At 50.4% G+C, this 14,025-nt stretch overlaps 1 protein-coding gene across 1 annotated transcript in view; it reads left to right on the top strand.

Annotated features, from left to right (window-relative positions):
* LOC124008310 (multifunctional procollagen lysine hydroxylase and glycosyltransferase LH3-like) overlaps nucleotides 1-14,025 on the top strand; it is an 88,897-nt gene that overhangs the window by 37,403 nt on the left and 37,469 nt on the right. The window contains exons 6-7 of the mRNA XM_046319476.1: nucleotides 4,711-4,736; nucleotides 13,318-13,401. Of these exons, the coding sequence (XP_046175432.1) occupies nucleotides 4,711-4,736; nucleotides 13,318-13,401 (110 nt within the window). The remainder of the gene's footprint in view (nucleotides 1-4,710; nucleotides 4,737-13,317; nucleotides 13,402-14,025) is intronic.

Raw genomic sequence — 14,025 nt, 5'->3', positions numbered from 1 at the left:
CTAGGACGAGTAGTGGGACTGGAATGAGGAGCTCCACCCTCCTAGGTCGGAATGAGGAGCTCCACCCTGCTAGGACTGGGGACTGGAATGAGGAGCTCCACCCTGCTAGGACTAGTGGGACTGGAATGAGGAGCTCCACCCTGCTAGGATGGAATGAGGAGCTCCACCCTGCTAGGATGAATAGTGGGACTGGAATGAGGAGCTCCACCCTGCTAGGATGAATAGTGGGACTGGAATGAGGAGCTCCACCCTGCTAGGATGAATAGTGGGACTGGAATGAGGAGCTCCACCCTGCTAGGACGGAATGAGGAGCTCCACCCTGCTAGGATGAATAGTGGGACTGGAATGAGGAGCTCCACCCTGCTAGGACGGAATGAGGAGCTCCACCCTGCTAGGACTAATAGTGGGACTGGAATGAGGAGCTCCACCCTGCTAGGACGAATAGTGGGACTGGAATGAGGAGCTCCACCCTGCTAGGACGAATAGTGGGACTGGAATGAGGAGCTCCACCCTGCTAGGACGGAATGAGGAGCTCCACCCTGCTAGGACGGAATGAGGAGCTCCACCCTGCTAGGACGGAATGAGGAGCTCCACCCTGCTAGGACGGAATGAGGAGCTCCACCCTGCTAGGACGGAATGAGGAGCTCCACCCTGCTAGGACGGAATGAGGAGTTCCACCCTGCTAGGACGGAATGAGGAGCTCCACCCTGCTAGGACGGAATGAGGAGCTCCACCCTGCTAGGACGGAATGAGGAGCTCCACCCTGCTAGGACGGAATGAGGAGCTCCACCCTGCTAGGACGGAATGAGGAGCTCCACCCTGCTAGGACGGAATGAGGAGCTCCACCCTGCTAGGACGAGTAGTGGGACTGGAATGAGGAGCTCCACCCTGCTAGGACTGGAATGAGGAGCTCCACCCTGCTAGGACTGGAATGAGGAGCTCCACCCTGCTAGGACTGAATGAGGAGCTCCACCCTGCTAGGACGGAATGAGGAGCTCCACCCTGCTAGGATGAGTAGTGGGACTGGAATGAGGAGCTCCACCCTGCTAGGACTGGAATGAGGAGCTCCACCCTGCTAGGACTGGAATGAGGAGCTCCACCCTGCTAGGACTGGAATGAGGAGCTCCACCCTGCTAGGACTGGAATGAGGAGCTCCACCCTGCTAGGACTGGAATGAGGAGCTCCACCCTGCTAGGACGGAATGAGGAGCTCCACCCTGCTAGGACGGAATGAGGAGCTCCACCCTGCTAGGACGGAATGAGGAGCACCACCCTGCTAGGACGGAATGAGGAGCTCCACCCTGCTAGGACGGAATGAGGAGCTCCACCCTGCTAGGACGGAATGAGGAGCTCCACCCTGCTAGGACGGAATGAGGAGCTCCACCCTGCTAGGATGAGTAGTGGGACTGGAATGAGGAGCTCCACCCTGCTAGGACTGGAATGAGGAGCTCCACCCTGCTAGGACTGGAATGAGGAGCTCCACCCTGCTAGGACTGGAATGAGGAGCTCCACCCTGCTAGGACTGGAATGAGGAGCTCCACCCTGCTAGGACTGGAATGAGGAGCTCCACCCTGCTAGGACTGGAATGAGGAGCTCCACCCTGCTAGGACTGGAATGAGGAGCTCCACCCTGCTAGGATGAATAGTGGGACTGGAATGAGGAGCTCCACCCTGCTAAGACGGAATGAGGAGCTCCACCCTGCTAGGACGAATAGTGGGACTGGAATGAGGAGCTCCACCCTGCTAGGATGAATAGTGGGACTGGAATGAGGAGCTCCACCCTGCTAGGACTAATAGTGGGACTGGAATGAGGAGCTCCACCCTGCTAGGACGGAATGAGGAGCTCCACCCTGCTAGGACGAATAGTGGGACTGGAATGAGGAGCTCCACCCTGCTAGGAGTAATAGTGGGACTGGAATGAGGAGCTCCACCCTGCTAGGATGAATAGTGGGACTGGAATGAGGAGCTCCACCCTGCTAGGACGGAATGAGGAGCTCCACCCTGCTAGGACTAATAGTGGGACTGGAATGAGGAGCTCCACCCTGCTAGGACGAATAGTGGGACTGGAATGAGGAGCTCCACCCTGCTAGGACGAATAGTGGGACTGGAATGAGGAGCTCCACCCTGCTAGGACGGAATGAGGAGCTCCACCCTGCTAGGATGAATAGTGGGACTGGAATGAGGAGCTCCACCCTGCTAGGATGAATAGTGGGACTGGAATGAGGAGCTCCACCCTGCTAGGATGAATAGTGGGACTGGAATGAGGAGCTCCACCCTGCTAGGACGAATAGTGGGACTATAATGAGGAGCTCCACCCTGCTAGGACGAATAGTGGTACTGGAATGTGGAGCTCCACCCTGCTAGGATCAATAGTGGGACTAGAATGAGGAGCTCCACCCTGCTAGGATGAATAGTGGGACTGGAATGAGGAGCTCCATCCTGCTAGGACGAATAGTGGGACTATAATGAGGAGCTCCACCCTGCTAGGACGAATAGTGGTACTGGAATGTGGAGCTCCACCCTGCTAGGATCAATAGTGGGACTAGAATGAGGAGCTCCACCCTGCTAGGACGGAATGAGGAGCTCCACCCTGCTAGGATGAATAGTGGGACTGGAATGAGGAGCTCCACCCTGCTAGGACCAATAGTGGGACTGGAATGAGGAGCTCCACCCTGCTAGGACTAATAGTGGGACTGGAATGAGGAGCTCCACCCTGCTAGGACGAATAGTGGGACTGGAATGAGGAGCTCCACCCTGCTAGGACGAATAGTGGGACTGGAATGAGGAGCTCCACCCTACTAGGACGGAATGAGGAGCTCCACCCTGCTAGGATGAATAGTGGGACTGGAATGAGGAGCTCCACCCTGCTAGGACGGAATGAGGAGCTCCACCCTGCTAGGATGAATAGTGGGACTGGAATGAGGTGCTCCACCCTGCTAGGATGAATAGTGGGACTGTGGGAGCTCCACTGGAAATGAGGAGCTCCACCCTGCTAGGACGGAATGAGGAGCTCCACCCTGCTAGGATGAATAGTGGGACTGGAATGAGGAGCTCCACCCTGCTAGGACGAATAGTGGGACTGGAATGAGGAGCTCCACCCTGCTAGGACTGGAATGAGGAGCTCCACCCTGCTAGGACGGAATGAGGAGCTCCACCCTGCTAGGATGAATAGTGGGACTGGAATGAGGAGCTCCACCCTGCTAGGACGGAATGAGGAGCTCCACCCTGCTAGGACGAATAGTGGGACTGGAATGAGGAGCTCCACCCTGCTAGGACGGAATGAGGAGCTCCACCCTGCTAGGACAAATAGTGGGACTGGAATGAGGAGCTCCACCCTGCTAGGATGAATAGTGGGACTGGAATGAGGAGCTCCACCCTGCTAGGACGGAATGAGGAGCTCCACCCTGCTAGGACGAATAGTGGGACTGGAATGAGGAGCTCCACCCTTCTAGGATGAATAGTGGGACTGGAATGAGGAGCTCCACCCTGCTAGGACGAATAGTGGGACTGGAATGAGGAGCTCCACCCTGCTAGGACGTAATGAGGAGCTCCACCCTGCTAGGACTGGAATGAGGAGCTCCACCCTGCTAGGACGAATAGTGGGACTGGAATGAGGAGCTCCACCCTGCTAGGACGGAATGAGGAGCTCCACCCTGCTAGGACGAATAGTGGGACTGGAATGAGGAGCTCCACCCTGCTAGGACGAATAGTGGGACTGGAATGAGGAGCTCCACCCTGCTAGGACGAATAGTGGGACTGGAATGAGGAGCTCCACCCTGCTAGGACGAATAGTGGGACTATAATGAGGAGCTCCACCCTGCTAGGACGAATAGTGGGACTGGAATGAGGAGCTCCACCCTGCTAGGACGGAATGAGGAGCTCCACCCTGCTAGGACGGAATGAGGAGCTCCACCCTGCTAGGACTAATAGTGGGACTGGAATGAGGAGCTCCACCCTGCTAGGATGAATAGTGGGACTGGAATGAGGAGCTCCACCCTGCTAGGACGAGTAGTGGGACTGGAATGAGGAGCTCCACCCTGCTAGGTCGGAATGAGGAGCTCCACCCTGCTAGGACGAATAGTGGGACTGGAATGAGGAGCTCCACCCTGCTAGGACGAATAGTGGGACTGGAATGAGGAGCTCCACCCTGCTAGGATGGAATGAGGAGCTCCACCCTGCTAGGATGAATAGTGGGACTGGAATGAGGAGCTCCACCCTGCTAGGACGAATAGTGGGACTGGAATGAGGAGCTCCACCCTGCTAGGACGAATAGTGGGACTGGAATGAGGAGCTCCACCCTGCTAGGATGAATAGTGGGACTGGAATGAGGAGCTCCACCCTGCTAGGACGGAATGAGGAGCTCCACCCTGCTAGGATGAATAGTGGGACTGGAATGAGGAGCTCCACCCTGCTAGGACCAATAGTGGGACTGGAATGTGGAGCTCCACCTTCCTAGACAGATTCTACGCTACCACTTGTGTTTACATAGATTTGTCCATGAGAGATACAGTAACCTTCTGACCCCTGGCCTCTAACCCCTGACCTTTAACTCCTGACCTGTAGCCTTTGGTGGCATATAGTAGACTAACGTTTTTATTTATTTATTTAACCTTTATTTAACCAGGTAGGCTAGTTGGGAACAAGTTCTCATTCAACAACTTTGTAGTAAACTTGTAATGTTGTTGTGGTAAAGTGGTAATGTTATCTTTTAGACCAAGTACAACATGACTCTGGACCATCGCTCTAGAATCTTCCAGAACCTCAACGGAGCCATCGGTGAGATACACACACACACACACACCTAGTACTCCCACTGCTTAGAACCCCAATTCTGCCTCCATCTTCTCTGTGTTGTCTGAAGTGTGTTTAACTAACATGTTATTTTCTCTCTACACACACACACACACACACACACACACACACACACACACACACACACACACACACACACACACACACACACACACACACACACACACACACACACACACACACACACACACACACACACACAGAGGAGGTGGTGCTGAAGTTTGAGAAGGCTCGTGTCCGTGCGAGGAACGTGGCCTATGACACACTTCCTGTTATTATCCATGGCAACGGACCCACCAAGGTAACCAATCCCGGCACAGCATCAGAACTTTGGGTCAATCTGGGTAGTGTACTATATACAGTGGGGCAAAAAGTATTTAGTCAGCCACCAATTGTGCAAGTTCTCCCACTTAAAAAGATGAGAGAAGCCTGTAATTTTCATCATAGGTACACATCAACTATGACAGACAAAATGAGAAAAATCTAGAAAATAACATTGTAGGATTTTTAATGAATTTATGTGCAAATTATGGTGGAAAATAAGTATGCTTCCCCCCCCAGCTCCAGTTGAACTACCTGGGTAACTATGTCCCGACTGCCTGGACTCACGAGACCGGCTGTGGGATCTGTGACGACGACCTGATATACCTCAACGACACGCCTGTACGTACCTGTGTGTGTGTCTCTGTAGGATGAAGACAGGCCCCTGGTCTGTCTCTGTGTAGGATGTGGTCTGTCTCTGTGTAGGATGAAGACAGGCCCCTGGTGTGTGTCTGTGTAGGATGAAGACAGGCCCCTGGTGTGTGTCTGTGTAGGATGAAGACAGGCCCCTGGTGTGTGTCTGTGTAGGATGAAGACAGGCCCCTGGTGTGTGTCTCTGTGTAGGATGAAGACAGGCCCCTGGTCTGTCTCTGTGTAGGATGAAGACAGGCCCCTGGTGTGTCTCTGTCTCTGTGTAGGATGAAGACAGGCCCCTGGTGTGTCTCTGTGTAGGATGAAGACAGGCCCCTGGTCTGTCTCTGTGTAGGATGAAGACAGGCCCCTGGTCTGTCTCTGTGTAGGATGAAGACAGGCCCCTGGTGTGTGTCTGTCTCTGTGTAGGATGAAGACATGTCCCTGGTGTGTGTCTCTGTGTAGGATGAAGACAGGCCCCTGGTGTGTGTCTCTGTGTAGGATGAAGACAGGCCCCTGGTCTGTCTCTGTGTAGGATGAAGACAGGCCCCTGGTGTGTGTCTGTCTCTGTGTAGGATGAAGACAGGCCCCTGGTGTGTCTCTGTCTCTGTGTAGGATGAAGACAGGCCCCTGGTGTGTCTCTGTCTCTGTGTAGGATGAAGACAGGCCCCTGGTGTGTCTCTGTGTAGGATGAAGACAGGCCCCTGGTGTGTGTCTGTCTCTGTGTAGGATGAAGACAGGCCCCTGGTCTGTCTCTGTGTAGGATGAAGACAGGCCCCTGGTGTGTGTCTGTCTCTGTGTAGGATGAAGACATGTCCCTGGTGTGTGTCTCTGTGTAGGATGAAGACAGGCCCCTGGTGTGTGTCTCTGTGTAGGATGAAGACAGGCCCCTGGTCTGTCTCTGTGTAGGATGAAGACAGGCCCCTGGTGTGTGTCTGTCTCTGTGTAGGATGAAGACAGGCCCCTGGTGTGTCTCTGTCTCTGTGTAGGATGAAGACAGGCCCCTGGTGTGTCTCTGTCTCTGTGTAGGATGAAGACAGGCCCCTGGTCTGTCTCTGTGTAGGATGAAGACAGGCCCCTGGTCTGTCTCTGTGTAGGATGAAGACATGTCCCTGGTGTGTGTCTCTGTGAAGGATGAAGACATGTCCCTGGTGTGTGTCTCTGTGTAGGATGAAGACAGGCCCCTGGTCTGTCTCTGTGTAGGATGAAGACAGGCCCCTGGTCTGTCTCTGTGTAGGATGAAGACAGGCCCCTGGTGTGTCTCTGTGTAGGATGAAGACAGGCCCCTGGTGTGTCTCTGTCTCTGTGTAGGATGAAGACAGGCCCCTGGTGTGTCTGTGTAGGATGAAGACATGCCCCTGGTGTGTGTCTCTGTGTAGGATGAAGACAGGCCCCTGGTGTGTCTGTGTCTCTGTGTAGGATGAAGACAGGCCCCTGGTGTGTCTCTGTCTCTGTGTAGGATGAAGACAGGCCCCTGGTGTGTCTCTGTCTCTGTGTAGGATGAAGACAGGCCCCTGGTGTGTCTCTGTCTCTGTGTAGGATGAAGACAGGCCCCTGGTGTGTCTCTGTCTCTGTGTAGGATGAAGACAGGCCCCTGGTGTGTGTCTCTGTGTAGGATGAAGACAGGCCCCTGGTGTGTGTCTCTGTGTAGGATGAAGACATGTCCCTGGTGTGTGTCTCTGTGTAGGATGAAGACAGGCCCCTGGTGTGTGTCTCTGTCTCTGTGTAGGATGAAGACAGGCCCCTGGTGTGTGTCTCTGTGTAGGATGAAGACAGGCCCCTGGTGTGTGTCTCTGTGTAGGATGAAGACAGGCCCCTGGTGTGTCTCTGTGTAGGATGAAGACAGGCCCCTGGTGTGTCTCTGTGTAGGATGAAGACAGGCCCCTGGTGTGTGTCTCTGTCATCTGTGTGTCTCTGTCTCTGGATGAAGACAAGACAGGGCCCCTGGTCTGTCTCTGTGTAGGATGAAGACAGGCCCCTGGTGTGTCTCTGTCTCTGTGTAGGATGAAGACAGGCCCCTGGTGTGTGTCTGTCTCTGTGAAGACAGGCCCCTGGTGTGTGTCTGGATGAAGACAGGCCCCTGGTGTGTCTCTGTCTCTGTGTAGGATGAAGACAGGCCCCTGGTGTGTCTCTGTCTCTGAAGACAGGCCCCTGGTGTGTGTCTCTGGATGAAGACAGGCCCCTGTCTCTGTGTGTGGTCTGTCTCTGTGTAGGATGAAGACAGGCCCCTGGTGTGTGTCTGTCTCTGTGTAGGATGAAGACAGGCCCCTGGTGTGTGTCTGTCTCTGTGTAGGATGAAGACAGGCCCCTGGTGTGTGTCTGTCTCTGTGTAGGATGAAGACATGGTGTGTCCCTGGTGTGTGTCTGTGTAGGATGAAGACAGGCCCCTGGTGTGTCTCTGTGTAGGATGAAGACAGGCCCCTGGTGTGTGTCTGGTGTGTCTCTGTGTAGGATGAAGACAGGCCCCTGGTCTGTCTGTGTCTGTCTCTGTGTAGGATGAAGACAGGCCCCTGGTGTGTCTCTGTCTCTGTGTAGGATGAAGACAGGCCCCTGGTGTGTGTCTCTGTGTAGGATGAAGACAAGACAGTCCCTGGTGTGTGTCTGTCTCTGTGTAGGATGAAGACAGGCCCCTGGTGTGTGTCTCTGTGTAGGATGAAGACATGTCCCTGGTGTGTGTCTCTGTGTAGGATGAAGACAGGCCCCTGGTGTGTCTCTGTGTAGGATGAAGACAGGCCCCTGGTGTGTCTCTGGATGAAGACAGGCCCCTGGTGTGTGTCTGTCTGTGTAGGATGAAGACAGGCCCCTGGTGTGTGTCTCTGTGTTCATGTCTCTGTCTCTGTGTAGGATGAAGACTCTGTGTAGGATGAAGACATGCCCCTGGTGTGTCTCTGTCTCTGTGTAGGATGAAGACATGCCCCTGGTGTGTGTCTGTGTAGGATGAAGACAGGCCCCTGGTCTGTCTGTCCTGGGATGAAGACAGGCCCCTGGTTCTGAAGACAGGCCCCTGGTGTGTCTCTGTCTCTGTGTAGGATGAAGACAGGCCCCTGGTGTGTCTCTGTGTAGGATGAAGACAACCCCTGGTGTGTGTCTCTGTCCTGTGTCAGGCCCCTGACTGTTTATGAAGACAGGCCCGTGTGTAGTGAAGACAGGCCCCTGGTCTCTGTGTAGGATGAAGACAGGCCCCTGGTGTGTCACTCTCACAGGATGAAGACAGGCCCCTGGTGTGTCTCTGTCTCTGTGTAGGATGAAGACAGGCCCCTGGTGTGTCTCTGTAGGATGAAGACATGTCCCTGGTGTGTGTCTCTGTGTAGGATGAAGACAGGCCCCTGGTGTGTCTCTGTCTCTGTGTAGGATGAAGACAGTCCCTGGTGTGTGTCTCTGTGTAGGATGAAGACAGGCCCTGTGTTCTGTCTCACTTAGGATGAAGACAGGCCCCTGGTATCTCTGTGTAGGATGAAGACATCCTCCAAGGATGAAGACATGCCCCTGGTGTGTGTCTGTTGCTGGATGAAGACAGGCCCCTGGTGTCTGTCTAACTAAGATGTTTGTGTAGGATGAAGACATCCCCTGGTGTGTCTCAATCAGGATGAAGACAGGCCCCTGGTGTGTGTCTGTCTCTGTGTAGGATGAAGACAGGCCCCTGGTGTGTGTCTGTCTCTGTGTAGGATGAAGACTGGTGTGTCTCTGTCTCTGTGTAGGATGAAGACAGGCCCTGTCTCTGTGGGATGTGTCTGTGTCTGTCTCTGTGTAGGATGAAGACAGGCCCCCTAGAATGTTGAAGACAGGCCCCTGTGTGTGTCTATGTAGGATGAAGACAGGCCCCTGGTGTGTGTCTGTCTCTGTGTAGGATGAAGACAGGCCCCTGGTGTGTGTCTGTGTAGGATGAAGACAGGCCCCTGGTGTGTGTCTGTCTCTGTGTAGGATGAAGACAGGCCCCTGGTGTGTTCTCTGTGTAGGATGAAGACAGTTTGTTGTCTGTCTCTGTAGGATGAAGACAGGCCCCTGGTTGACTCTGTGTAGGATGAAGACAGGCCCCTGGTGTGTGTCTGTGTAGGATGAAGACAGGCCCCTGTTTGAAGACAGGCCCCTGGTGTTTGTCTCTGTGTTGAAGACAGTGTATCTGTGTAGGATGAAGACATTGGTGTATGTCATCTGTGTTCAGGTAACTCCCTTCCTGGAAATGAATGGTAGTATGCTCGATATATACACAAAGTTAGTCCATACACCTTATAGCCAAATGAATGGTAGTATGGATATACACAGGAAGTTTCCATACACCTTATAGCCAAATGAATGGCACATACACATATACACACACAACATTCACATATCACACACATAGCCAAATGAATGGTAGTATGGATATATACACACAAGTTTCATACACCTTATAGACAAATGAATGGTAGTATGGATATATACAGGAAGTTTCCATACACCTTATAGCCAAACACACATGGTACACACACATACATACAGGAAGTTTCCACAACATCACACATCACATCAGCCAAAACTGTCAAGGACTAGTATGGAACTATACAAGGAATGTTTGGAGATATATATAGATATTAACCCAAAAATGAATGGTAGTATGGAGATATAAATATTAACCCAAATTGGTAGTATGGAGATATATATATAGATATTAACCCATACAAATGAATGGTAGTATGGAGATATATATATATAGATATTAACCCATACAAATGAATGGTAGTATGGAGATATATATAGATAAACCCCAAACAAAACAATGGGTAAAATGGAGATATATATATAGAAAACTCCCAAATGAATGGTAGTATGGAGATAATATAGGATAGAAACCCATACAAATGAATGGTAGTATGGAGATATATATAGATATTAACCATACAAATTAATGGTAGTGGAGATATATATTATTAACAGAAATTAATGGTAGTATGGAGATATATCAAATATTAACCCATAAAATGAATGGTAGCATGGAGATATATATAGATATTAACCCATACAAATGAATGGTAGTATGGAGATATATATAGATATTAACCCATACAAATTAATGGTAGTATGGAGATATACATTGCTCAAAAAAATAAAGGGAACACTAAAATAACACATCCTAGATCTGAATGAATGAAATATTCTTATTAAATACTTTTTTCTTCACATAGTTGAATGTGCTGACAACAAAATCACACAAAAATTATCAATGGAAATCAAATTTATCAACCTATGGAGGTCTGGATTTGGAGTCACACACAAAATTAAAGTGGAAAACCACACTACAGGCTGATCCAACTTTGATGTAATGTCCTTAAAACAAGTCAAAATGAGGCTCAGTAGTGTGGGTCTGTGGTGCAACGTGGCGTTGGTGGATGGAGCGAGACAGATGTCCCACATGTGCTCAATTGATCCAGGTCTGGGGAATGGGCGGACATCCAATGACTTCAGCATGGTGAATAGCCACATAGGTCTAGCAGAACTTGTATTAGAAACTGGAACCGCACCAGCATATGGTCCAGGGGTCTGGGGATCTCATCTCGATACCTAATGGCAGTCAGGCACCTCTGGCGAGCACATGTGGGGCTGTGGTCCCCAAAGAAATGCCACCCCACACCATGACTGACCCACCTCCAAACTGGTCATGCTGGAGGATGTTGCAGGCAGCAGAACGTTCTCCATGGCGTCTCCAGACTGTCACGTCTGTCACATGTCACAGTGTGAACCTGCTTTCATCTGTGAAGGCACAGGGCGCCAGTAGTGAATTTTCCCATCTTGATGTTCTCTGGCAAATGCCAAACGTGACAGTGTTGGGCCACAGCCCCCACCTGTGGACATCGGGCCCTCAATCTGTTTCACCGTTTGAGCAGACACATGCACATTTGGAGGCTGAGACAGGAGGGCTCTGGCAGTGCTCCTCCTGGCCTCCATCACAGGGGGGTACGGTCCCTGCTGGGTTGTTGCCCTCCTAGGGCCAAACCACGGATGTACTGGCCTATCTCCTGGTAGCGCCTCCATGCTCTGGATACTATGCTGACAGACACAGCAAACCTTCTTGCCACATCTCGCATTGATGTACCATCCTGGATGTGCTGCAATCCACTTGTGTGGGTTGTAACCACCATGAAACCACTAGAGTGAAAGCACATCCTGAGAAAACATCAGCCAGGAAGCATAGGAACTGAGAAGTGGTCTGTGGTCACCACCTGCCCACAAAGATCTCCCTAGAATTTCCACCTGTTGTACCATTTGCCAACAGGGATATCAATCAGTGTTGCTTTCCAGTGGACAGTTTGATTTCCAAAGTGAATGGTAGTATGGATATATTTTTTGAGCAGTGTATCTAGATATTAAACATTCACCTTATAGCAAATGAATGGTAGTATGGATATATACAGGAAGTTTCCATACACCTTATAGCCAAATGAATGGTAGTATGGATATATACAGGAAGTTTCCATACACCTTATAGCCAAATGAATGGTAGTATGGATATATACAGGAAGTTTCCATACACCTTATAGCCAAATGAATGGTAGTATGGATATATACAGGAAGTTTCCATACACCTTATAGCCAAGTTGTCTGGCCTTTTTTTTGCCATTTCTGGATGTGTTATTCAATGTGTTTCTATGGGCTATAGTAGTATGTTATCAAATGATGAATGTAAATAGTTTGTCTACCTAAAGGGCTCTTACAATTCAACATCACATTGCTAAATGATCTGTGACCTTCTTCAAACAATTCCACCTGTCAGTTTAGCAACCCAATCTCCCACGGCTTAGACTTTTAAAGGTTTTAACCGTGTGAGATGCTGTGAGATTGTGTTTAATGCTGTGAGATTGTGTTTAATGCTGTGAGATTGTGTTTAATGCTGTGAGATTGTGTTTAATGCTGTGAGATTGTGTTTAATGCTGTGTGATGCTGTGAGATTGTGTTTAATGCTGTGTGATGCTGTGAGATTGTGTTTAATGCTGTGAGATTGTGTTTAATGCTGTGTGATGCTGTGAGATTGTGTTTAATGCTGTGTGATGCTGTGAGATTGTGTTTAATGCTGTGAGATTGTGTTTAATGCTGTGTGATGCTGTGAGATTGTGTTTAATGCTGTGAGATTGTGTTTAATGCTGTGTGATGCTGTTAGATTGTGTTTAATGCTGTGAGATTGTGTTTAATGCTGTGTGATGCTGTGAGATTGTGTTTAATGCTGTGTGATGCTGTGGGATTGTGTTTAATGCTGTGTGATGCTGTGAGATTGTGTGTTAGGTGGTGTATCTGTGAGCAGAACATTCAGCTGTGTGATGCTGGAGATTGTGTTTAATGCATTGTGTTTAATGCTGTGTTGCTGTTCCCTTGTGTTTAATGCCAGGCTGGTGATGCGGACCGGAGGAGATTGTGTTTAATGCTGTGTGATGCATTGTGTTTAATGCAGGACCAGGCTAGAACCATGGCTGTGTGAGGATTACACCTAGAACTATTCCTTAGAACATGAGGGAACCAGGCTAGAACACTGGCTTATTTAACAATGAGCTGCTTAGAACATGAGGGAACCCTGAACACTGTTATTGTTACAATGAGCTGCTTAGAACATGAGGGAACCCTGAACACTGTTATTGTTACAATGAGCTGCTTAGAACATGAGGGAACCCTGAACACTGTTATTGTTACAATGAGCTGCTTAGAACATGAGGGACCCTGAACACTGTTATTGTTACAATGAGCTGCTTAGTCCCACACCTGCATAACCATTCATGTAACCTGTGTTGTGTTGTGTTGTGGTGTGTTGTGTTGTGTTGTGTTGTGTTGTGGTGTGTGTGTGTGTGTAGGGAGGCGTGTAAGAAGGACAGTCAGTGTGATTACTACTTCAGTATCGATGCTGATGTTGTCATCGTCAACCCTGATGTTCTCCGTATCCTTATAGAAGAGAACAAGTAAGAATCCTTCACACTACACCCTACAGACTACACCCTACACCCTACAGACTACACCGTACACCCTACAGACTACACCGTACAGACTACACCGTACAGACTACACCCTACAGACTACACCCTACACCGTACAGACTACACCCTACACCGTACAGACTACACCCTACAGACTACACCCTACAGACTACACCGTACACCCTACAGACTACACCGTACAGACTACACCGTACAGACTACACCCTACAGACTACACCCTACACCGTACAGACTACACCCTACACCGTACAGACTACACCCTACAGACTACACCCTACAGACTACACCCTACACCCTACAGACTACACCCTACACCGTACAGACTACACCCTACAGACTACACCCTACACCCTACACCTACACCCTACAGACTACACCCTACAGACTACACCCTACACCCTACAGACTACACCCTACAGACTACACCCTACACCCTACAGACTACACCGTACAGACTACACCCTACAGACTACACCCTACAGACTACACCCTACACCGTACAGACTACACCCTACACCGTACAGACTACACCCTACAGACTACACCGTACAGACTACACCCTACACCGTACAGACTACACACTACACC

The sequence above is a fragment of the Oncorhynchus gorbuscha genome, linkage group LG21 (assembly GCF_021184085.1).
Source record: "Oncorhynchus gorbuscha isolate QuinsamMale2020 ecotype Even-year linkage group LG21, OgorEven_v1.0, whole genome shotgun sequence".
NCBI classification, from domain to species: domain Eukaryota; kingdom Metazoa; phylum Chordata; class Actinopteri; order Salmoniformes; family Salmonidae; genus Oncorhynchus; species Oncorhynchus gorbuscha.
The sequence above is the reverse complement of the archived record's forward strand: the minus strand, read 5'-3'. Positions and strand labels throughout refer to the sequence as shown.